This window comes from Oxyura jamaicensis, chromosome 1 (genome assembly GCF_011077185.1).
Source record: "Oxyura jamaicensis isolate SHBP4307 breed ruddy duck chromosome 1, BPBGC_Ojam_1.0, whole genome shotgun sequence".
NCBI classification, from domain to species: Eukaryota; Metazoa; Chordata; class Aves; order Anseriformes; family Anatidae; genus Oxyura; species Oxyura jamaicensis.
Window position 1 is genome coordinate 142,873,454 of NC_048893.1, and position 26,308 is coordinate 142,899,761.

At 36.2% G+C, this 26,308-nt stretch overlaps 1 protein-coding gene across 3 annotated transcripts in view; it reads left to right on the top strand.

The window, feature by feature from the left end:
* The window catches only part of MYO16 (myosin XVI), a 386,603-nt gene extending 361,137 nt beyond the window's left edge, over positions 1-25,466 (top strand). For all 3 annotated transcript variants that reach the window (XM_035317929.1, XM_035317919.1, XM_035317937.1), the window contains 3 exons: positions 709-867; positions 6,965-7,056; positions 21,505-25,466. In XM_035317929.1, the coding sequence (XP_035173820.1) occupies positions 709-867; positions 6,965-7,056; positions 21,505-21,738 (485 nt within the window). In that variant the 3' untranslated portion in view covers positions 21,739-25,466. The remainder of the gene's footprint in view (positions 1-708; positions 868-6,964; positions 7,057-21,504) is intronic.
* Positions 25,467-26,308: the final 842 nt, after the last annotated feature.

Here is a 26,308-nt window from a genome sequence, read left to right on the forward strand (position 1 = left end):
GGGGGGGAATAAGAGAAGAGTTTTGTCCTTCTCTTTGGAGAAATACTTGTGTATTGTATGCAGCCTGTGATGTCCTACAGGATCAGGGCTCCTGTTGGTACCTTGAAGAAATATAACTAGAAGGCAGAAGAAATTTAACATGAAAACCTGGAACATTGTAGAAAATGACAATCGATGGCTGGAGAGCCCTGACACATGGTAAATAGTGCCCACATGGAGGCCCCGCTGGCAGGAATCTTGCTACACATGGTTTTGTATTGAAGGCCATTTCATTTCTCAAGTGAGGAAATAAGAGAAACAAAATAAAGCTGTGTTATAGCTGGTGTTCATATCACATAATGTGATGGTGAGAGACTTTTTAGTCATGACAACAGTATATGAACTCCTATGACATAGACATAGAACCTGAAATAGGCTCAACACAAACGTGTTCAGTTTTATCAGCTGACATATGTGTAAGGAGAAACAGTACAAATGAAATTTTGTTAATGCCTTTCAATTCCATAAACTTTAGACAGCTTTTGGTGGAACAAACTAAAACTCTGCAAAAATGACCGATTTAAATGTTCCACATTTATGACCAGTCTAGTGAATTTAGTGATTAACTAAATTAATTTGATAAATTTGGTTTCTCCGTGTTACCTTTGTCTACTTATGTGCAAAAGCCAGTAGCATATTGGAAGATGACAATGTTTTTCTCTGTGACAGGTGCTGAAACTAATCTAAACTTGAGGAGCAGGGAAGATCCAAATGCATCAGATACTGGATCAGGAACCCAGGATAAAAATGCAAATAACCATGGAACTCAGTCATCTAATCCACTGTCCAGTTCTGTGACTGCTGAAAATGGAAATTCAGTATCAAATGGTAAGCATTTTTTAATCCCAAAGCTCTTCTAACATAAAATTGCTGAAGTGCATCTTTCAGTGAGCTTTTTAAGATATAGTCAAGCTGGATCTCCTCAGTTGTGAAATATCTCTGTTTCTGTAACTGGCTTACCTTCATATGTATGAACTGATAAGCCCCTCTCCAATAAAAGCTGAATGTGAAGTAAATAAAACAACTTCTGTTGAGGAATTTGTAATTACCTCAGCTCCAAGTCTGTAAGTAACCCAAGGCATGGAGAACAGAGATTTGAGACTTTTGACCCTATAATCAATAAAAATTGAACAGAAAATGGAAAATCAGGATTATTTCAATATTATTTCAAGCATTATTCAATTATTTCAATATTATTTCAAGCATTATTCAATTATTTCAATATTATTTCAAGCATTTCATTTTTTTTTTTCACAATAAAATTTATTCTTCCAAAATAATTTTTCCTGTTCTCTCTGATAATCAAAGCAACAAATTCTTCCAGTCTGAGTTACAGGAGTGTAAAGGTGCATTCATTCCTGTGTGGAACTGGGAACACACTGTAATAGAAGAAAAAGGCATCTTTGTCCAATATAACTTTTCCCATTTGTATCAATATAACAATTTAGGGAGGAGGAAACATATTTTCAGTATGTATAACAGTCAGAGAGTTATAGCAACACAAAATCTGTGGGTAGAGCAAGGCTTTGATTCCTTTCTATTTAGGATTTTAATCATATATTCTGATGTCCTAATGGGACCTGTGGGAGATCAGCTTTCTATAAGAGCAACCATTTTATCCCCAGATCCCTTAACTGGGAGTTTAATCACAGGAGCTGTGTTTCTTTCAGCTTAGAAATGAAGTGATGATTTATGTTTATAATTTGTGATGATTATAGTTGAGTTAGTAAATTATTGCAGTTACTGAAATAAATGGTCATTGCTTGAATAAAAGGCCAACTAGTAGGCTAGATGGGTGCTTATAATTATTCGTGTGAAGTTTTTTTAATAGTGTATTTGCAACTGCTAGTAGCCAGGACTATTCTTATTGATAATACACAGTATCTATTATGCATAAACTAATTATTTTTAAACTATTTGTAAACAGAAAGTTTAATCGTAAAGGTGTAATGTTGTGCAGTGGAATTTTCCAGTAAGATATTTTTTTCCATTAAAAAACACTGATTCATCAAACTCAAAGTTTCAATGGAAGATTGCCAATTTTGATGCAGCTTTCGTAAGGAATGGTTTTGGTATTTACTGCATACTATGAGCAAAAAAACCATCCCTTTAGGTCTTGCAGTATCCCAGTGGGTAAGGAATTAACGTTACTTGTGATATTATAAGGTTCAAATCTACATATTTTTTTTTTCTATCAGACTCTTCTAGAAATGATGAAAGCTTTAGTTTTACCCTGATACAAACCAAAATAAAAAAATAAATTTTGTGGTGCAGAATTCTCGTTTTCTAGATAGCTGAAAGAATTAACAATATGGAAAACTTCAATGTACCTAAATTACATGACCTGAAAAACAGCTTGCCAGTTTGCTTAAAAGAAAAAGTATTCCTTCCAGGATTCATCATGATTTCAAAATCTGTCTTTTCAGATATCTCTAGGTAACACCAGTATTTTTTAATGTGTCATAAGATATTTCCATGTTAAATGCATTTTCATTTCTGTTAGTGTATACAAGCTAGCTTTCAGGAAAATAAAACTTGAAATGTATTATTAATTAGTTGATGCTGAGATTACAAAACTCTTGAGCATACTATAATTTGCTTCCCACTGTTACACAGTGGAACTATACACTCTACTTTTCATTGTTAGAACTAAAATCCAGATTCATGTGTTACTCAAGTGAGTTAATACAGAGGCAATTTTTTAAATATGACTAGTCTTTTGCTGTCATGAGTGAAGCAAAGTGTCAGCACCACTTCTCTGAAGCATCATGAAACTTAAAGTCACTATGGTGATAAGGGTAATCAACTTGACCAGAATGTTAATCTTCTAACCTGATGAATTCTTTAGAAAACCATTAGTAAGCAGCTAAAAAGCTAGCTGGCTCAGCTTCCAAATAGATTAATGCTGTGTTGCTTTCACAAACTGAGTTTAATATCTGGCACTGCTGTTTGCTTGGAATTTTAATAGAAGTTTCTTTTTCATTTTATGTAAAGTAATCCTCTTCTTCTTTAGTTTATCTTTAATAGTAGTAACAGTTTTCTACAGCTCTGTACTATGAAAGTAGTAGAGTACTTTTTTAGTTTTCTTCCACAAACCTTCCTTATCTACAGAGTTTTGTTCTAAAATAAAGCTTTTTTTGTTTTGTTTTGTTCTTCTATTTTCTTGTCCAAGCACAAAGAGTAATTATAAAGCTTATAGTAATCTTTCATGTTATACATGACACTTTTTTACCCCCAGTGAACTATCCACCCAGTGTGATCCAACTGAAAACTGAAGTAGCTACTGTACAGATGACACAGTCCTGTTGGACCAAAGGAGACCACTCTGGCAGCATTGTGCTGCATCCTGCCCAATGGTCGTACAGGCACGCACTTCACACTTTGCTATGCATGTATCCAGCTCCATTGGCACCCTGCTATCCCACAAAAGAAGCCTCTCTGGTTATTCGTCTTCCTTTCAATTATAACTGAGGTCCTGTCTAGTTTATGCCGATCAGCATAAGAGTAGCTGTCAAAAACCTGTCTGTTTCCCCAAGAGCATTACGCATTATTCTGGTGAGGGCATTAGTCTCATCTAAGTTCATCTGTCAAGAAGGTTGCCATTCTATCTAAGCAGGTCACCTGTGGATTACAGTTTGCTGTACATTTTTTTGAAACTTAACCCCAAATCTTAGCACATTAGGCCACAGGTTCTCATCTGCACATACAAGGGGAGAAGTGTCACAGCAGACAAACTGAGAGAAAAGGGGCATGTCCCCATGACACAGGCTACATGCTGCTGAGTGCAGAGTCTTAGGTCACCTCCTTGCCTTTCCTGGTGATGCCTCTTTTACACTGTAGCAGCCAATGTGTTGAGTGGAGTTTATCAGTAGATTGAACCTGTGTGTGGATATGGAATCATGGAGAAAGGTAGAAGGTTTGTGTTATTATTTGTGTTCACAGTTGTAAAGACCCACAGCATCTTTGATGTTGCTGTTGAATTGCAAAATATTCTGGAGGTCAGGAGGTGCAGGCCCCCCAGTTCTGGGGAAGTGGAGCCTTTGAGACTAGAGGTTCTCTGGAACCACAGAAGCACCTCTAAATTTACAGTGTTCTAGATCTCAATAATTTTGAGATGCAAGCCATTTATCTGAAGGATCATAAGAGGAGCATATGAGAGCAGGGAAGGCATGGGAAGAAGGAAGTATAGTAAGAAGATCAGGGTTTGAGTGTGGGACCTTCCTTTGAAGCAATATGGAAAATGCATTATTGGGGGCAAGTGAGTAAAAGATTGTATTTCTAGTCTGAAGATACATATTGATTGGGACAAGGCTGTATTCTTATTACATGAAAATAATGGAATGCATTTCTTTTGTTTAACTTCCCCAGTTGTAGATTATTGATTGAATCATATTCCCTGCTGCCATTGTCACCACTATGTATACTTTCAGTAACCTTACAAAGCAGAATTTTTCAAAAAAAATCACAATTAGACTTACTCGAGTCTACTCTACTGCAGGTAACTCGAGAGTAGTTTCAAGAAGTCCCAGTCCTTATGTCGTAATTTGTGCTTCAGCCTGAACCTTTCATTAAATTATGCTCTTGTAGTTCTATGCCTGCCCCTGCTAAACTGATGCTTCCAACCTTGTGCTGAATTAAGCAAGGACTTATTCAGTGCACAGCTGTGGTATCCTAATATTTACTTAGGTGTACGTAAAGGAAAACTTTCAGAGTTCAATCAACTACTCCATTTATCTTTCCAAACTCCACCAAGCCTCTGCTTTCCATGTCTGTGCTGACGTGCTGTTGCTGTACATGGAAACTTTACTTACTTGATAAGGCTGCTTATCAAAGTGCTTTTCATAGGAATAAACAGAAAATCATTGATAACCTTATTATTAGCTCAAGGCTGTCATGCACCATAGATCCTAAAGTGTATGAATACAGTGCAAAAGCAGTATCTTTTCCAAAAGCATATTGCTGGCCTAGGAAAGTTTTTCATTCATTTATGGTGTCTAGAATCATGAAAATATTTTACAATATATATTGTATTTGAGTTAAATTAATAACACATACTTTAAAAGGCATTTTGAATTAAATAGTAGACTTTTTTTTTATTGTTGTTTGAGATATATACAAAATGAATCCATGTGAATACATTATTAGTTCATTAACTAATTAAAAAAAAAAAAAAAGGATCTTGTTTGTGTTGACAAAAATGGATTTTTTGGGGGAAATTCCAAATACATAAAAACATTTATCTGAAGTATCTAATTTCTCAAAAAAAATGTGATTTTGCTGAGGAGAAATTTAAAGTTGTAGGATAGGGATTGCTTACTGACTTTAATAAATGTAAGAAAGGAATAGTGGTAACATATGTTTTACAAACCTAGAATGCTGCAGGCCACGAGTATCAGACCTTGCTTAATATATACCTTAAGAAAGAAAGAACTGTAACTCAAAATAATGGGTAATTCAAAGCAATGAGAGAACAAGGTCATGTCCTCTATGCATCAGGCAGAACAGGACTGAAATGCTGGATTCTCACAAAATTGGTCCTGTCTCCAGAGCTGCGAGCAGGGCTTTCGCCATTTCATTGTGTGTGTGTGTCCAAAAGAAGTCCAAATGATGTGAATCTGTAGAAAAAGATCCAAATAGTTTACATAAACTTCATTCAGAAGAACACTATAAATAAAGCAGCTGTCCGTATCTACAGAGTTGTAGAAATGCACCAGTATTAGGGTGCATCTAACTAAAAACGAGAAAGATGTCAAAAGAGAATAAGGATCATTCACTCTCTTTAAAAATTTTGTTTTATTTCTCTCACAGAAACAGGCTATTTTATGAGATTTTTCATGCAACTTACATTTACGTGAGTTAAATCATATATTGCTAACCATAAAAGAGTTAATGTTGATTTATCAAAATAAAAAAAAGTAAACATTTTGAATACAAAACGTAGAGGTTTGTAGGACAAGCATATTTCAACAGAGTGTTTCTATGGTATTTTGATGATTGAACAAGAAACTGAACGGGAACATGAAACTGAACTACGGGTAGTACAGTACATAATCTCATAATTAGTTTAGGATTCATTGCATTTGAACTTTGAATTGTTTCCATCACAATTCTGAGTATGTTGTGTATAATACAAAAACAGTAGGATTCACCTCATTTATGTTTATCTCACAGTTACATATCTATTCCCAGATTCAGCTTCTCTAGTTTTAGCCACCCAAGGTAGGTACCTACTCTAATGTAATAGCTGTGGGAATGGTCTTCCCACTCCAGCAGAAGCAATGGGGAGGTGCTGGCCATGAGCTCTGCTCTAAGGTCACTGTGCAGAGGTGCATGTTTGTCTTGTCTCCAGAGGGAGACTGCCTGGCTCTTTTACACTGGATGACTGCTTTTTACACGTCTAAATTTTGAGTATCTAATTCCCATATGGAGTGTGCACAATAAGTAAAAAAAATACACAAAATAAACAAACAAGCAAAAAAACACTATACTGATGAGATGAAGTTGTAAATCCTGGAGCTACTCTTGACTTCCCTTGTGACTAGAGACATTAATTTGAGAGCAGACCAAGGACCTGTTTTCCATTCCTTTTGCATTGCTTCTCTGATGAAAAGGAGCCAGGGGAAGAGGAGCCAGGGGTTTCTGCATTGCAGGAGGAATCCCTGGCCAGTGTATAGGTAATGTGCTATTTGTATGCTCTTTCAGTACGATTGTTCCTTATGTAAACCAGCACACATACCTATGATACTATTTATGCTTGGTAAACAATATGTCCAGCTTCAGGAAGCATGAAAATAACAAATACCCAGGCAAATGTGAGATGTATTTCGTTCTTTTGCAGTAAAACACATAAAGGTCTTTTGAGTCTTGTGCTGAAGTCAGCCAATGCATAAATGTCAGATTATAAATTGTTATTGTTCTGCTTTAGGTTTACCAGAGGAAAATGAATATTCAAGACTGTCAGCCAGCAGTACAGCAGGCTCATCGATTCAAAGACATAGAGAGAGCCACACTACTCAGGTAAAAATGTCATTGTTGGTCTAATGGAACTCGTGAAAGAGAGTAATTTTTACTCCATAAGAGAGTAAAAATTTGTACTGCCTGCATGGTGAAAGCTTTCATGATTCAAATCTATGTGTTGTGTGTTAAAAAATGCAGACTTCTCTTACAGGCTTGTACTGAGATAAGGACAATGATTAATATACTCTTTTTTTTTTTTTTTTTTTTTTTTCATTGTGAAGATAACCGTACTGCATGATTAAAATCAAAATATCAGTGTAAATTTAAGCAACAGTAGGTCCTGACATAGTGTGAAGCTTACACTTTGTGTATATTAAAATTTCTGTTTAGCTAATACCACTTAATAGTTACAACACAAATTTTTTGATGTACATAAAATGAACAAAAGGGAACAAAATTTTTCATAATACATTTTCTTAATTCTTTACTTTAGCATTTTATATATAAAGAGAAACACTTTACTTCCTAAGTACCCAATTGAGGCATTAAGGCATTGAAGCAATTTAATTTTATTTCACTTTAATAGCATTAGTGTATTTTCTTGTTGTCTTTATGTCTTCTTTTCCTAAAATGGTGTTTCTGATTCATTTTTTAAAAATGTGAGATTGTAAGAATTTTACCATAAAGCTAAATATTATTCAAAAAGAAAATATTTTGGAGCTGAGAGGAATTTCCTCAACAGAAACCTCTCAGTAACCAATGCTACAGTTTCCAAAATATTCTGCCAGAAGGTAAGGGAAGTACTTTATCACACTTAAAAGCTTTTTTTTTTTTTAAAAAAAAAAAAAATGGTTTGGTTGTTTGGTTCTTGTTTGTTTGTTTTTCTCTGTGGGGGCTGGATGAGATTTCATTACGATAACCTGGCCATAACAAAGTGAATGAATCCTTGTCCGTTGGCTCCAACAGGAAAGGGATTCAACCGTCAGCATCATATTAGGTGTTAACATAACTTTGGAAAGCAATATGTTGTGACTGATTAAATATGTGAGCAAACTAGTACAGAAGTCTTCACATTTTGTTTTTATGCCCCACTGTCCAAAGCACAGACAAAACTGCATCACTTAACTGTGAACTGAAGAATTGTGCCAAGGCAGTACTCAGCACTTTGCTGATCTCATCAGATATATGACAGCCCTGCCAGAACTGCACTGGCACACGCAGTCACTTGCCTTTCTTGTGCAAATGAACAAATTTTTGCCATCACTACACCCTTCTGACAGGCCTACTATCTCCAGGTCACCATACTGGAAGGGGGTATGGGATTATGGGGGTATGGGATACCTGGAGATGGTATATTTATACATTTCCGATAAATAACCACATCCTTATTGGGCATGAGAGTGGCCAAGGAGCACTCTCCAGTGAATGAAAATCCCAAGTCTCAGACATTGCTGCAGTGATAAACTTCACACAATGACACACAGTCATTGTGGAGCACCTTACACCTCTGTTGCAAAAGGGCTTGCCTGTGATCAAGGGGGCTCAGATTTAAGTTCCTACCTCTGTACAGTACATGGAGAGTGAAATGAACTGGACTTAGAGAAGTAATTTTCTTCTTCTTATCTTTACAAGTGGAAACTGTATCCTTATGTGAAATTAGTCTGCAATATTTAAATGCTTTATTTTAGAAGAAAGTCTTTAACCATTTGCAAACTTCTATATTTGATTCTTCCAACACTACTTGCCAAAAGCTTAACACAATTTCAGTTCAGTACTTTGAAATGTCATTTTTCAGTAAATAGATGGTTGGCAAAATGTCTCACAAATCTTTAAAATATATTCCATGCCATGTACTCAGAATTACATGCGGGGATGATCCCTAAATGCAGCCTTAATAAGAACTGTGACAAGTTTAGAGAAGGAACATGCAGTTCAGTGATTTTTGATACAATTCCCTTAATGAATAAACATCTTCCAAAATGGTGTTGCAGAAAGAAAAAGAAAAATCTTCCTCCCACAAAAAAAAAAAAAAAAAAAAAAAAAAGTCTGTGCTCACAGGGCTGAAAATTCTTACTGTAAAAATAATTCTTCACTATTTCAAAAGCCTGCCATATATCTGAAAATGATTGGTTTTAATTACAGTTGACATTTCTTAGCAGGCTGCGGGTGACTCTTAAAGCATAGAACCCTATTGTAAAACTCTTTTCCAGGCTTTGATACAATAACCTTATCACTTTAAAGTAATTCTTGTACAGACATATGAAATAGGACAGATTGTTTCACAGATCTTTGAAGGTACTGATTGACTAATTGCTTTAGAGAGAGAAACATAGACTGGGTCCTCATGTTTCTTGGCTGACAGTGTCATTTCAGCTAAAGGAAAATGGTTCATTAGCCTTCAGGGACTTCTAATATTTATGTATTTTTTAATATCTCCTTGCTAGTTCCTTCCTGAAGTGACAGGAGCTAATTTCATTTTTGTCACAGGAACTCAAGACTCATATACAACCAACTAAAGTTTAGGTATTGTAGCTTGCAGTACCATCATATTGTCACATGAGGTGATAATTACCTATGCCACTGCCTGAAACTTTCCGCACACTGCAAATCTACACATTTCAGAGAGTGAATTCTTCAGCTCAGTATCTGTCAACATGCATCATAATGATCAATCTTAAGAAATACTTCTGGAAGCAATTACTAGTATAAAATATCATGCAGATTTGAACTCAGCAGCTTTACTGATCATCTCTAAAGTGAAATCTACTGAAAACAAAATAAGTTCAGTCTTGACCACAGATGATGATTTTCTAGGGCTTTATTCCTTAAAGGTCTATTTTAACAGGAAAAAAAAAAAAAAAAAAAAAAAAAAAAGTTAAAATGTTACCAAAACATTTCTTATTTGAAACTTACACAATAAAATTCTACTTTATTCTGCTACCAAAAAAAAAAGGAAAATAATTAAAAATAAAGTTTGATTTTTGTCTCATCAGAAAAAGTGTGAACAGCAAAGTATGATTTTTTTTAACTTTTCCTTCATATTGTATATGTGTTAGTACAGTTGTAGATTTTCAAGTGATTATATTTATAAATTGCTAGTAAGCACAACATAAAACATAAAGAACTTAACATCAGATATAAGTCTGTAATATTGAAAACAAGGTAATCTTGGATTTGGGGATCAAAGCTCTGAGAACCAGTTATCCAAAAGCTTCATGTGTTGTTTTTTTTTTGTTCAGATAATAGGTCCTTAAGAAACTATTAGTAAAGAAACATATGTATTCTTCTCAGCTACCCAGGATGCTAGGCTTCATGTATTTTATGTTTTCTTTGTAAAACAAAACATTCTAGTCAAGAAAATCTTCAAACGTAAACTAGAATTATACAGCAAAACAACACTGCAAGAAACAATATCCAGATCCACCCTTACAGGAAAGCCTACTTTGCTCCTAGCATCTAAACCCAAATACATCAGCTGCAAGCAGTGCACCAGACTGAGCTACTGCAGAAAGCCTTTTGTCAGCTCACCTGCTTGTTCCCTGAACATTAGAAAACTGGGAAACTGACACGTCCAAACTTGATTTAAAATAACTGATTTTAAATTACTGAAATGCTGACTCTTGTCAATTTCTTCAGTGATTTGTTTTAACAGTTTGGGACTTTCCAATGTGCTTGGACCTGTAGTCTTAAATTCCTACCCCATAATTTTCTTCCAGAGTCAAACACCAAAATGGGAGATACGCTGCTTCTGGTCATTTGGGCCATAATCTTGCCTAGGTAGAAGATTTTGTTATGACCAGAGTCATTTGTGTTTAGTCATACCCCAGGAAGTGATCCAATGCATATGGAGGCTCCACAAATGTTGAAATCAATTTGCAAGATCTAAAAACCAAAACCTCATCTAAACTGAAAAAAGCTTTAGAAAATGTTGCCTCTGTGCTATGTTCGTTTTACAACAAAAATTTCTCAGTTCCTTAGCCAGTCCAATGGTCTCTCTTCTCTGGACAGTATTTATTGCTTCCTCTGTTCTCAATGGCTCCTGTGAGCATGTATGTTTGAAAGATGTGAGCATAACGACTGTTGAGATGTGTAAATTCTTTGGCATATTAGAAACATCAGCAAGACAAAACAGAGACAACAAAAGCAGGACTGTATCTTTGGCACCTTGCACAAAAGCTAAGCAGCCCTGTCTTCTTTTTCACAGATTTAGGACTGTATTTTTTATTTTTGATAAAAATATTTTAAAGTTGTTATTAACATTTGCTATGAAGTGGGATGTGGTGTGAGAAAGACACTGTGTAATGAAGAAAGGCAGACCAGCTAAAAGACTCCTTGTTTCTTACGTGGGCAACAAGAAGCAACGCGGTCTGTCTGTAAAGGGATAAAATGGACAACCTGGAGATAAAGAACAGATGGGAATGAGGGGCAGATTAAAGACTGGAGTGTTAATAAGCCTGTGTGTGGGGTGGGAGCGGGGAGAAAAACAGGCACCAGTTAAGGGATGATTCAGAGAAGAAAGACTGGAAGAAGTATAAAGTGACTGTAATAGGAATAGGGGGTTTAGAAAGAGGAAAGAAGGAAGAGCGAGACAGAAAGGAAAAAAAAAAAAAAAAAGAGAGAGAAAAAAGAGGAAAGAAAGAACCAATGTCAGATTACAGCATAGTGGGGAGAAAAGAGAGCAGCACTAAGGAGTCAAAAAAGCAGAAAGTCATAAGTGATGTTTCAGATGAAACATTCATCTTCATACATGTATCTGTGTGATATTTATATTCCACAAAATACAAATAATTATAATAAACCTTCACCTATAGGGAGGTTACTGTGCAAGTTAGTTCACAGCCACGGTGTCCACACCTATCAGAAGAAAAAGGTCAAAAATTTCTGATTAACAGATGCAAAGCCTCTCTGTGCAGTTTTGTTTTCTCATGACTGGATGTTGGCTTATTTGAAATCAAATGAAGTCATATGCATTCAACATCCTATGGAAATGCTCCCAGAACAAGACTTAAATAAGCAAGCAGCTTGCTATCCTGATAGTAGTGATTACCTACTTCTATGAAACATGTTTTATCTGTCACATGCTCAAAAGGTAAGAGATAAGATAAAAAATGATGTGTTTTTTTTCACATATTGTTATATTAAAAAATCTGCAGTCTTATCTCTTCTGTTTTGTTTAAACCCCATGGTGTTGGTTGGCAGATTGCAGTAATATAGGAGCCAACACCTGACAATGAAAAATTGGAAATGTCTTTTCATATTCATGAAGAATGTATTTATTGTTTCATTATAGCTTAAGCCATAGCTCTTATTTCATGAAATCTCATTGCTTTCAGCAGTCTCTTCCTTCAGAAAGAGCTGCATATTCATTATAGTTTCAAGGGCTGCCTTTGTTCCTACTTGATTTAATATTTGTTGCCAATCACTTCTTTTGTTGACTGTTCAGAAGTTTAAAAAAAGAATACTCAAGAATGTGATGCGTTGCTACCCCCCAGCCTATTGTCACGCTTCTAAACACTGGGCTCTAGCATTCGTTATTAAAGTTTATCGATTTGGCTATTAGCTGGAAGTAATCTTTGAACAGTTTGAAGAAAAATGTAGCAATCAACCAAGTCTGGTATAATAATAAAATCACCAATGCCGTTGTAAACACATAACATCCAAGAGATGACACAGTGTTTCATATTTATCATTGACCTGAATCAGTACTTCCCCCTAAATTGTGTTTTGTTTTACTGTTTTGACAGTAATATCAAAGAATTCTTCTTTTAATGTCACATCCAGACAAAAATCAAGACATATAACACAGTACGGCTTTATTTTTAGAAGACTTAAAGCCAAAAAAGATGTACCTTGTATATTAAATACTATGAGGTAATGTGTACTATAAATTCATCAGTAGGTACACATATCTTGTATTGCTGTGTTAACAGTGTTTGGTGGGCAGATGCTCCCCTCCACGGCAAGTATGTCCTAATTCTGACTTTTAGAACTACACCATGAACTCCAAAAGGGAAAGTGAAGATTCTCCCCCTTTGAACCAGTAGATGACATGATCAGCTCCCTACACATTTGAGGCCCCTTTTCTGTCTTCCCACTTCTTGCTATGACAGTTGAGGAGAAGGAAACAAAACCTCCCAAGCATCCCTCTGCCCTCTCTAAGCTCAGGAGCTTGGATAGTTGTAGTTATTCTCCTTGGGCTGCCACAATGGCCAATGGGTCACCATAAAAGGCTGCTTTAAATTTTAGTTCAATGAGAGGGTGGTCCCGTACCCCATAGACAGTACCTGCAGAGCATGACTTGACTTCTGAGTTCACAGTTTTAAGTGCCCAGTATGAGAGAGAATGAATTGGTCCCTGTGCCTCTCACTCTCTTGCATTCACATACTGCCATATCCATGTGGATCAGCTGGGATTTGGATGGCTAACAGCCCATAAATTAAGTGACGTTTGCCTCTAATGTTGTTTGACCATAAGTATAGCCTTCTATACAAGGGTGATATATACAACATTAGAAAACAGCAGTTGATGATGGTTTTCGTAATTGCCTCAAAAGCATAGTGGCAGACATAATTTTTAATTGACCTGGGAGATTTTTGAGAATTTCACAGAAAAATGATTGGCAAAGTAATTGATATTTCATCAAGTAAAATATAACTCTTAATAGCACAGAGTACTAGCGTTCAGTTAAGTAGCGGCATGCTTTCTATTTGTTTTTTTTTTTTTCAGAACTCATCTTGAGAAAGGCACAGTTGCTATCCTGAACATAATCTTTTTTCTGACACATCAGATATGAATTATGAGGATGCTCCTGAAATTTTTAAGGAGCAGTTTGTAGTCAGTGTGCCTGGAGAGAGAAATATTGCCTCAGAAAAAATAATAATAATAATAATAAACAAACAATATATTTCAGTATTAAGGTGAAGTTTTAGTCACTCTGGTAAGGTGTCATTTTGTTGCTGACAACAGAAATGTAGAGTATAGATAAACTCAGCCAAACCAAACAATAATAAATAAATAATAAAAGCCCACAAGATCCAAATAAATAAATAAAATGCAGCCCTGTTTCAAATGTGTGGACTTGTCCAACTGTATTCCCAGCTCAAGTAATCAGAGTGCCTGAATCGTGTGCTGTCATACATTATTGAACGTTCCCTACCTTCCTCCAATATTTTTTTTGCCAGATTTTGTGTTAGAACTATGACTAAGACTTCATTTTGCAAAGATATAATATCACTGTTTGATTGCTGAAAGACCTCCTGGAAGATGAGGGGCCTAATTAATCTATAATGTTGTGGTCCCAGGCATGTTACTACTTCACTGAGGGAAAGGTGAAAAAGAACTGAAGATCAACCATTGCTTTTGCAACTAAATTTTGTTCCTGGGGAAGCAAACAAGCAAACAAACAAAAACAAAACAACAACAAATAAGAAAACCCACCAAGAGTATCTAAGGGCCTGAGAGAAAATCAGACAATTTGTACCAGAAATAGAACTGTGGTCAGATTAAAAATATGAAATCTGATCCGTGTAGCCCAGGATTCTCCTGAGCAAAACAAGACACTGCTGCCTCAGGAAACAGGGATTTCAGGGTGCCTCTTTCAGAGAGGCTCAGAGTACATCCAGTTTTCAGCAGCCTGTGAGGAAGAGCCTTCTGGAGGCAGAGTTCATTTTATACATAGCAATACTTGGTGGACTTTTCTTCCATGAACTTTTATGGAAAATCCTTTCAGAAAGCCAAGCCAACCCACGGCAAACAATAGAATTGATTTTCTGGGGGGATGAAGTTTGACATTTCTCCAAATGCCATGTGATAGCAGAGGGATAGAATCAAAGATGCCTATACCCAAGTGATCTCTGCCCCCAGAATATCCAGCTTCCACCATCACACCATGCTTGGAAGAAAATGAAATCTGTCTCCAAAAATCAAGATAGCTGAAAAATGCTTCTCAGAAAGGAAAAGATTTCTTCCTGATTTCTGTGGTGATTTGTTTTATTTTAAATACGAACTCTGTTAGTTTTAAGATTACCCCCAGATTTTAAGTATCAGCAAGGTTCTGACTTCCTTTGGTATGTCATTTATATATCACTTGATCTAAAGCTAGTTTATTCTTTTGATGTAAGAAGCACATTAATTAAATGAGAAATTTTCTTGTTCACAACAAAGCAAATGCAATATATATCAGTTATGGATCTCATGTTTAACTGTTTAAACTGGCATAACTTCTTCAGACCAATTCCAAATTTGTACCAGAGAGTACTGATCTGCTTTGCCCTTTTGTCCTTTCCAATAAATCCATTTGCCATCCATTTGGAGAGTATTATTTTTGGAGATTGTAAGGTTACTTCAATACAAAGGAAAATTATCAGCAGTTTGAGAGAACGATTAACTAAAATCACTTTACGGTTGCATATTATATATCAAGTTATTATGTCCAGTGGGTCTGCATTTACAAAAAGAATGCATGTCCCAGCATTCACAAGACAATTGGATGAATCAGCTTGGATCCCAGTGGTACATTTGTATTTGAAGGTTTTTAATTGGAATTTAGAAGCATGTAAACTCATTTATCACAGCCGTTCTCTAATCCCTGCTGGGGTCTTACGTGGCCAATGCAGGTTTCCCAATCAAACACAGATTTACATATTGATTTGATTTTTTGTTGAGTGCTTGCCTAGGCTTCTTAACACACTCTTGTTTAACTGTGTGTTTTCCCCTTGTATCTTCAAATGAATATTTTATTGTTAAATAACATGTAGGCTGACAATTATTATTATTATTTCTTTTTTTTTTTTTTTTAATTCAAGAGTTGGTGGAAATTCAATCCCTTCCTGATCTGTGACTTTTTGTAACAAAGAAATAAAAACAAAACATATCTGTTTTGGTACCGAAAAGGTTGGGATTTTTGAGGTGTTGCGGTGTATTTGTCCTGTAGGTAGGAAAAAAGATGTGACCTATATGTTTGGAAGCATTCAGTGTAGGGGCTTCTGAGATAAAAAAGGAAAATATAAAAAGATGAAACCATTAAAGTAAGTTAGAAACATTGTGTGTGAGAGAGATGCATGCCTGTCACAGATTGAATCAAAAAGTGCTGCTCTCCATAATAATTACATAGAGTAAGGATTATTTCCAGAATTACTGAATGAAATGGTGTCTTTATTTGTTAAATGAGAGGTGAGAACATCCTGATCACTTCTGTCTTTAAAACTGATGATCCGCAGGAGACCCACTGGGACTTGCAAACTACTTTTAAGGGTTATAACAGAGATAACTGTGAGTCACCTATTGATTGCAGGCTCAAATTTGATCTGCTTACATTTTTAGGCAGTCTGCAAACTGGAAAAGATTAAAAATGTGGAATTTATTAAGGTAGTTACATTTCTGAGATAATTATGATAATTTATCATCAACATTTTACCTTTATGGCATGATTTACTATAGATCCTGAACTGAAAGGTAAAATCACTGTCCTTATATACTGAGACTCCCCATGGATTTCATGATGGGACTTCAACTTTACTAACAGTTTAAAACACTAATGGAAGAGAAACATAATAAAACTGCAATAATTAATTGTGAGAATCTACTGACAGTTACTTTAAAGCACCAGCATTGAAAAATCTATTAAAGAACATAATTAGTAATAGGTCTCTGAAGGGAAAATACGGGCTAACTATATCCTACATATGTCTCAGGAGTACAGGTTTATATGCTATACTTGTCCTTAAACTGTATTGTGATTAAAAATCTGTTTTCTGTTTTACTTCGATGTCTATATTCAGGAATTTTACTAAAGCTTACAGAAGAAAGTAAAAACTAACCTATAATAAAACACACAGAGCTATGCTTTGTGCAGAGATATTTATTTGTAAGTTTTAACATCCAAGAATGTAATTAAATGCTCCTTTTCATTGTCTAGTGAATTTCTAATAGAAAAATCACTGCAGTTGTGAGTGACCAAAAATATGACTTGAGTGAAATGAGCATATTTTTGAAAAAAAAAAAAAATACATTTTGCCAGAGAAAGAGCAAAATTAAGAAAATTATTCTTTTATAAATAAAATAACATGCTAGTGCAAATTTATAAATTTCTGACAGACACGTTAAGATAAGTCCTTTTGCCCTAGCTTAATGAGTAAGACTGTGTTACATTTGCCACACAGAGAATATAAGCTCTTTGTTACTTCTTACTCTTATAAAACGTCCTCTCTAAAGTTATAAAATTTGATCTTTTAATGCAGAATGAATTTCCAGAGTTTCTACAGCCAAATCCATAAATAATTCTGAAGTTAATTTTAAATGGGCGTGTTAATCTTTTTATCTGGCACACCTTTTTGTCACAAATCATTTAAAAATGTGAAACTTTCAACTTTTCATAATTAAAACATTCTATTTTTTAACTAGCCTAAGAACTAAGTCTAATTAAAATAATTTATGGACTTATAGCTACTCGTCTTGATTCTAAGACAAAGTTTAAAGCCACTGTCTGTTTTAGACCCTTATAAAGGAACTTAGGCAGAATTTACAAGCCCGAATTCAGGAAGACAATTCACGAACACATTCTCCAATGAATGGATAAAAGTTAAGTGCGTATTACTTGGTAGGCACAATCATGCTTTAAAATTTTCACAGCTGCAGCATACACCCAAAGTGATCTGTCTCCAAGTTCCTATCTCTTGTGCTCTGAAACCACAAGGGGTTCTCTCTGAAGGATTTGCTTTAGCACACTTACCACACATGGATGGCACACCTTAGCACAAGAACCAAAGTCCTTTTTCTAGCATTCAGAGTCCAGCTCTTGTAGTTGCAGTGTCCTAAGGTCACCCACAGGATGTGGGAACTCAGTCTCTTCCTTAACCTGAACTAAGTCAAATCCACATCTTCTGATTTCCAGATGTACCTTAACCGCTAGATCGTGGTGAAAAGCCCCTCCATGTTTTTTCTGTTGGAACTAAGCCATTGGTGCTCCAGCAAAAATCAGAAGCCATAGTGCCAGGAGGAAAGCACCTCAGTGAAGATTTGGTCTGTGAGGTGGGAGGAATGCTCCTTGGCTCTCTTTCCTGGGCAACCTGCTCTAGGGAACCTGCTTTGGCAGGGGGGTTGGACCTGATGATCTCTTGAGGTGGCTTCCAACCCCTGTGATTTTTGGGCTGCTCATTAGAAATTGATTTTGTTCATCTTGCTGTATTCACAGTTGAAAAGATGCACCTTGTTTAACTACTTCACTCCACTGCAATCCATTGAATTGGCAACTCTGCATGCTCTTCTCTTGTGTATCACTGTCTTTGACACTTTTGCTTTTCTTGTCTGCTCAGGTAGGACTCTGGATACTAAACACAGGGTAGGTGTTTCCACCAGAAGGCCAGGCTGTTAAATGCTAGGTATTCAAATGATATATGTTTTTGTGGGTCTAGCTCAAATGCTGTGTTGCCCATGTTTGATTGACCATTGACTTTAAGTAGGAAAATCCTGGTTTACAGTTGGAACCATCTCTATCCCTTAATGGTTGAAGGTGTTTGTTCAGTGTGCATTGAAACGATTAGCACTCTTACATTACTTGCTTCCTACACACCTTATTCACCCTTCACAAAGTACCTGTTCAGGGTAGAGAATAATAATGAAGAAGCATAGCTTGCTGATTTACACTGTGCTTCATGTAAAATAATTCAGTAAATCTTTTTTCTATAATGAATATGTATAATAAACCTTTAACTTGTCACAGGTCTAGTCATGAATGGAAAAGAGAAAAGATATCATGTTGTTCAATAAATCTAACTAAATTAATTGATTCATTTAAAGTTCTGTCATTTCTTGTGCATTTCCTTGCATTTCATTGCCACTGCATTTCCATGGCACATTCTTCATCCAGATTGAAATACAAACTTTTTCCAGCCTGTTTCCCAGATCAATTTCATAATGAATTAAGATTTGAGATATTTTTCCATCCGTGTTTAAAAAATATAAGGTGTACACTTATTTGTAGACTGGACTAACATTTGTCCACTATACACTGGAAAATCAGCTGTATAGAGAAACTGCTGGCACAACATTAATTTACAGCTTGCATAAGCAGGGTCAGGAAAGTAAAGTGCCTATAAGCTATAAATAGGATGCATTTGACAATTGCCTTGCCCAGGCAAATTGTACTTGCTTTTCACCCTGCACCTGTGTGCTTTTATGATTCTTGGAATAGTAGCAGAGCTGTCTCTATTCATATACTTTATACATCTTTCAGAACTGAAAATTCCTCTGTAGTTCATTAGATTTGTGCTATCAAGCTTTAGTCACCTGAATGCAACCCATTACCCTTACAAAGTTTCAAACTATCTGTTTTAAGTATGCTTATCTACCAATGTTTAAGCACATCTTTGTTTAATTATCTCTGAAACTCCTTCATATGAAACTCTTGTTTAACAGTCTAACAGTTTTCTTTTTGTATGTTCCCGCACCTTGCTGAGAATCATGCCTAATATAGGCTCATGAAATGCCTAATGTTTAGATGCAAATAAGGTATTTAAATTGGGAAGACTGAATTACAGTCTACCTTTTTTCTGAACTGGGTTATGCCCACAATCTAGACCCACAAAAATCTATACAAATCAGCAACAGTAAGCTACGGTGCTTCACAAACCATATATCTGTTTCTCAGTTTAAAACTACCTTGCTTCTCTTTCTTGATAAATTGTTTCCAATTTAAAAAGTGTCTTTTGTCTTCTAATCTTTCCTACTCACACTGAGAAGTAATATGTTTTGTTACACAAGAAGTCTCTAAAACCTCTATAGCAGAATCTGTGGAATGTTTTGTTTACCTTTGATTTGCTGGGATGCATTGGTGCATTTTCTATAAACATAAAAAACACAAAACGTTTTTGATTTCATAGCGGTATATAGTGGTCTGGGATGCCTTGCCAGGCATCCCTTGCCATGCTATTGCCTTGCCAGGAATAGCCATACTTCTCAATTGATGTAGCTGTGTGAAGAAAGCTATGCACATTTTAGTCATGTACAGGTGCCTCTCCTGCATGTCGCTGTGGGAATCTTAAGAAAGGCAGCCGGGTAAGGGCTGTGGGCCATTAGCTGTTTTGATGGGTTTGGTTCATATTCCCTAGATTCCCCTTCTGCTACAGAATATCCTCCAGGAAATAGCTCTCAGTACCTGGTCTAGGTGCTGCTATATTGAGTCTTAAGGGACAACGAGATGGACTTCGTAGCTTACTGGACTTGTGCTGATGTGAGGGCTTCAAACTGACTTGTACAAAGCAATCACTGGAACAGAAAAGTTAAATGGAAGGGAACAGTTTTCTTTTAGGTGGATTATGAGTTTGGTTCAGAACTGTTTGGCTACTTCACTATGAGTTTATAAATAGTTTCAGGCTGACTGAAACTATATTTTAAATCAATAATGTATTCTCTGGAGGAAGACGAATGCCAACCCCCCAATTCTAAGGACAATACACATCTGTAACAAGAACTTTATTAATTCTAAGCAGCAAAAAAAAGGATATACTTTCTTGGTTGTGGTCATTCGGGTATTTACATTTAGGAGAAAATCCTTACTGCTCCTGCACCTGCTATTTGTTCTGTGTAAGAGTATTTTCTGAATATAATGGTATTATATGACAACAGTTTTAAGACCAGGTTGTTAGAAATAGAAACTACTCATCACAGTAGGTAGTCTGTTTTTTTGTGTGTTTTGAAGGACTGTGTTCATGTAGTCTTTGCTGACACAAGGGTGTTTTTTCCATTTAATTTTTGGAATCTACTTCATACGTAGACTTCAGTTCTGTGACTTCCAGACATGAGAGTGAAGGAAGGCAATTCTAATTTGTGTTTTTTGTTTGTTTGTTTGTTTTGTGTAAACACTGATAATGGGGGGTGTGGGGACAGCATGTTAAGCACTAAGTTTTAAATCCTTCTGGAGGAGAAAACTGCTTCAGATTATTTACAGAGTTGTTTGATCTCTTTTCATTCGGTTGTAGCACAAATGGTAGTAGCTTTCAATCAGCAAAAGTGTAGAACTTGACTGCTTATCCACATGCATCTTCTTATTTGTTTAACTGCAAACATCAAAATGGAAGCACTCGCCATCCAACATGGCTAAGCCAGGACAAACTGTAGCAGTCACCGTATTTTGGTTCATCATCCTACTAGAATGTATGACTAAGCTCCATGGGTTCCTTTTGCAAATAATAGATGTAGTCTGTGGAGTGGAAGATGGTTCACTCCTAGAACAGGGCTTGGCAGCATAAAATACCTCTCATGAGTTCAAGGCAAGGTTATTTTGCAGAAAGTCATTATTGTTTCTACAGCATTATACGTGTCACTGAACTATTTACAGAGGATGATAAGAAAATGGGACCTGAATCCGCCATGATTACAGTTTTACATCAGTGACAGAAGTGGCACAGGATCCTGTGTGGAGTGTCATTCAGCAGGGACATTGCAGTTTTACAGTGCCAAGAAAATTAACTTATTATTAACTTACCCTTATTATTTCCTTCTCACTAACAGGTTATTCATCAGCTTAGACTTTCAGAGAATGAGAGTGTGGCTCTGCAAGAGCTTCTGGATTGGAGGAGAAAGCTGTGTGAAGAGAGAGAAGACTGGCCACAAATCTTGCACAACACCGAGCAAAGAATCACAGCCCCACCTCCACCCCCTTGTAAAAAACCAACGCTGTTAAAGAAGGTGGAGGATACCTCCTGCAACAGACTGTCTTCAGGAATATGGGACACCACCATCTGATTTGGATGTGTGTATTTGCAGAAAGCAAGGAGTGAAACCATCTAATGACTTCAATCTGCACAATCAGCAAGTTTCCTTCCCTCCACAGAGCGTGCAGGGATTTTTTACAAGCACTCATTCAAGAGCACAGGATAGAGGAGCTATTTAGATCTGTCATGTGTGTGTGTACATGTGTGTGTTTGTCTTTTTGCTATATACATATATACACACACATATACATATTTGTGTGCATCTGTGAGTATATATATGTCTGTGTGTATATATATATGGAGACAAACTGCACTATAAGTACTTAGTTTAAAAGTACAAGGCAGTCACTTAGAGCTCTCCCATGGACAATGAAGAAACTATGTCAAGCAAATGATGACAGGGAGAAGTGACTGACAGGCATTTTAGAGAGATCAGGAAAGTCTGTGTGCACACTGTACAGCCGTTTTATATAGCATAAAAATATGATGTTTCTTGTTCCCTAATGAATGGTTTTATTATATTACATGTATACATATATATATTTCTTTGTAGATGTCTGTGTTCTATTGGAGTTGCAAACCCAAAGTTTATTTACATGTTTATTACCGGTGTTTTATAACTTTATGCAATTGGTGCTGTCGTTCTTTCTTCAAAATACAGGTAATAAATTCAATACTCACATTTTTCTTTCATAGTTTATCTTTAACAACATCCCAGACAGTTTCAACACTGTTGTTTGTTCAGAACTGGCAAAGTCCTTTCTGAAGTCCACTCCTGAAATTCTTGCAAAGCCCTTATTTGCAAGTGTTCTTTAAAGGTTTTCACACACAAGAATTAGCATGAATTTCTTTTTGTGGACTTGTGTTTCTGAATGGGTGGGCTGTGAATTCTGTAGTTACATCTCAAATCCTATTTCATTCTGGGTTATGTAAAATAATGAGGCACTCATTTAAATTATAAGTATGGTTTGAAATTCACACCTGATTATGCATAAGGTCAGGTGTCAGTGGAAAGATACATAATGGTAATGAGGTATGGAAATAGGGCTGTGATTTACTTTTAAAAGCCAGAACTCTTCATGGAGATGGGTATATCAAACGATTGTGGCCTTATAGTGGTACAGTGATGCATTTATACCTCAAATTTCATGTAATTAAATGGTTTCAGAAATTGAAGCATTCTACTTGGAGAACATGAATTCTGAGCAGGAATGTTAATTTATGAAAAACATGCTGCTGGAAACTTGTTAACTACTGCTCAGCAGTCTTTGAAATACTGCTTTGCCACTAAAAGGAGTAATTTATATACACAGGTATTTTGTCAGAGGCCACTTAAATTCTTGGAGTATGTAGAACCAATGTGAAACACTCTTGGCTGTTTGCCCCATTCCTATTTGGATTCAGGAAAAAAGTGCTTGTAATTTTGCAAGTGGATGTAAAACTAATATTTTAAAATGTAAGCAAGGTTTATAGAAGTGATCTCACCCTTGGTTAGAAGTTGTTGGGAAAGGAAAACAACCTGCAAAAAGCAATCCTGTTCTTGTTTGTCTGTTTGTTTTTACAGGGGAAGCAGCACAACTCAAATTATTCCCATGAGTAATGTAGGCAAAATTAAACACCTTCTCTTGGTGGAGATTAAAACAGACATTTTGAGTAGACAAGGAAGGGAGACAACAGGGTAACTCTTAAATTAATGATGTGCTAATTGGTCTCTGATACTTAGGGGTAAATACCACTCAGCACAGAATTTTACCTTTCTACCACTCCTCTGTTGGCAGAAGTCCTCTCTGTAAGGCTACCCACTATGGGTGGATGGAGAAGCAGGGATTCTGCCTTCAGCTGATGTCAATGGCCAGATCAAAGGGCCACTGTGAGGTGGTGCAGGAAACAGCTCTCACCTGTTGAACAATTATGTCAGGATGGGGCTTAACCTGGAAGAGTTGTGGTTTCTGCCTTTTTTTTTTCTCAGGTAACCAGGGACATGCAGAAATCCCTGTGTAAAAGCAGAATGAGAAGGCTTGCATTGGATTCAAGTAAGCTAATTAACCTGACGTTGCTACTTATGGCTTCCAGGATGCAAGTTGCTTTCTCTGTGTGGCCCTGCATCACCATATGTAGCCAAAACAGCATCTACCCACCTAGCTCAGAAATCCTGACCTCCCTGCACTAGGACAAACACACGTGCCCGCAGGCTTATTGCTCCTCAGACAGGTCTGTCAAATAGCCCTCTCATAAGCTCTACTACCACACTGCTAAATCTAATGTCCCCACTGGATGGCTTGGTGACTGCTGGCAATCAATCCAGAGCAGCATGGAGGTTTAGGACAAGTGGTAGAAACTGACTGAGAAGCTGGTTTAGATCATGTCAAGATCCCTGCTACTGCAAAGAGCTTGCCACCAGTCACCGAGCCAGCTATTTGCAAGGTATCTCCAGACTACGCTATTGTCATTACTGCATTTGTAACATGGGAGTATCCAGAGGGCAGAGAATACATTTGTCAAATGGAGGTTAAAATGGGATTGTGCACATCACGCTACTTGCAATCCTTTCTAAAAGCTGTCTTAGAAGGGGGACCAGCTTCAGCTGCAGGAGCACAGGAGGGGTTTAAGGACTGCTACTCTTTCAAAGTGTGCATTGTATCTTGTTACAGCAGCGTGAGCCAAGTGTGGAAAAAGGTAGCTAGATTTGCTAGCGGTTTCATTGGTACAGTTGCACAGGACAAGCTGGTACAAACCTGATGCAAGCAGCCTTGATTCTCCAAACGGCAAAGCACATCATGACTCCCTGTGCAGAAGGCCTTTGTTCTCTTGCAAATTTGGATAAGGAATGCATTTTCCTGGGGGTTTTCCTTACAGCACATAATCACAGTGCAATACAACAAAATCAACAACAGAAGATCAGAGACTTTTTTTATTTATTTTCAGTTTTGTTATTAATTTCAGGATATGTAAGAGCCAACTCTTTACATGGGAGCATTTTTCAGGATGTTCAATTAAAATATAATACCTTAGGAAAAGTATTTGTGTTAAAACATGTTTAAAATATTTCTGTAATGGCAGCAAGACACTCCAGAGTGTGACTTATGATGTCATAACTCACACCTCGTGTGTTCATTGGTCCCTTGGCCTTTGGCCTCATGCCTAACAATGCAGTTGGTAGGGAATTATTACACCATAATTCACACCCTACTGTGTCTTATTGCTTAAATAACCGTACCCCCAGAGGTGTCTTAAAACTACCATTAAAGTTTATATTGTGTATCAAAATGTGTTTACAGGGCTGGGAAAATATACTATTGACATTTTGAAATGTTGAGAAGTAGTTTTAGCAAACTGTACAGTGCTTGTAAATTAATCTCCCCAGTGGAGTATGTGCCAGCCAATTACGGTATTTCTTGAGTATACAAAGTCCTCTCCTGCACATTAAAAAATAGCTTAGGAAAAAAAAAAAAAAAAAAAAAGCCTTATGAATTTAATATTCTAAAGGGAAAGATTAAACTCTATGAACATACTAATGCCCTTAATATCCAATGAGCAATCTAAAATGTATTTATATTTGCAATAAAGCAATTTCAGGAAGCTGGGGTTATCATCAGATAATCACTCCTCCACATTGTGCCTTATTGCTTAATTTTTAATATGTGAAAGAAACAAAACTTTTAACAAATCAGCCTCTCAGTACAAGGTAAGAAGAATCGGATAGGTTTTACATTATAAAATCCAATGGAATTCTAAAATCATATTAAGACATAATAAAATGAAAAACAAAAAAAACAACAGCTGTTGGCATGAGAAATTTTTAAAGCTTGTAAATCTTGCATGTTACTCCTGAAATAGCACTTCGTGTTTTTTAGTTGTTGACCTTGCATTTCTATTGCAGATTATAAGCAGATCCTTACTTTTTAAAACTTGATTTAGACATTCAGAGAAGTACACGCACCAATATTTTATGAAAAACCTGTGTACAGCATGAAGTGATAAACCTTCTAAAACTTTATATTGTTTACAAAACAATATTATGGTTGTTGAATAAGTGAATTAAATCTCCCTTTTTACCAGTGATCCTTTTTATTCCTTCTAAAAGGTTCAATTATTTTCATTAATAACTTTATTACATTGCAGGTCCTTTGTGTGTGGGACAGAGAATTTCATTAACTTGCTAAGAAAGTGTAATAGTTTGTAGCATAGTTCTAAAGTGATAGTATTAGCCATATTCATTGTAGTTTTTAATTCTGCTCTGTAGTACTGAGATCCCTCATAATCACATTATTCTTATTGCTATAAAGACTGCTAATATCTGAAATGCTCTGAGGATCCTAAAATAAGTTTTGCCATTCACTTGTTAAATAATAAATGTAATTAAACTCTGTACAAGTCATTTTTCCAGAATGGTATTAAGCATTTCATGGCTTTGTGTTCTAAATATATAGATTTTTAAAAGAAAACATAACCTGAGCAGAACTATTTCACAGCATCTGAACAGAACACAGGAGCATATAAAGAAGTGTTTTTCTTCCAGTTTTTGCTGTTCTCTGTGTGCTCAGGATTTTCATTTTCAGAAGAAATAAATAAATCCCTGTGCTGATATATATTGTGCCTGT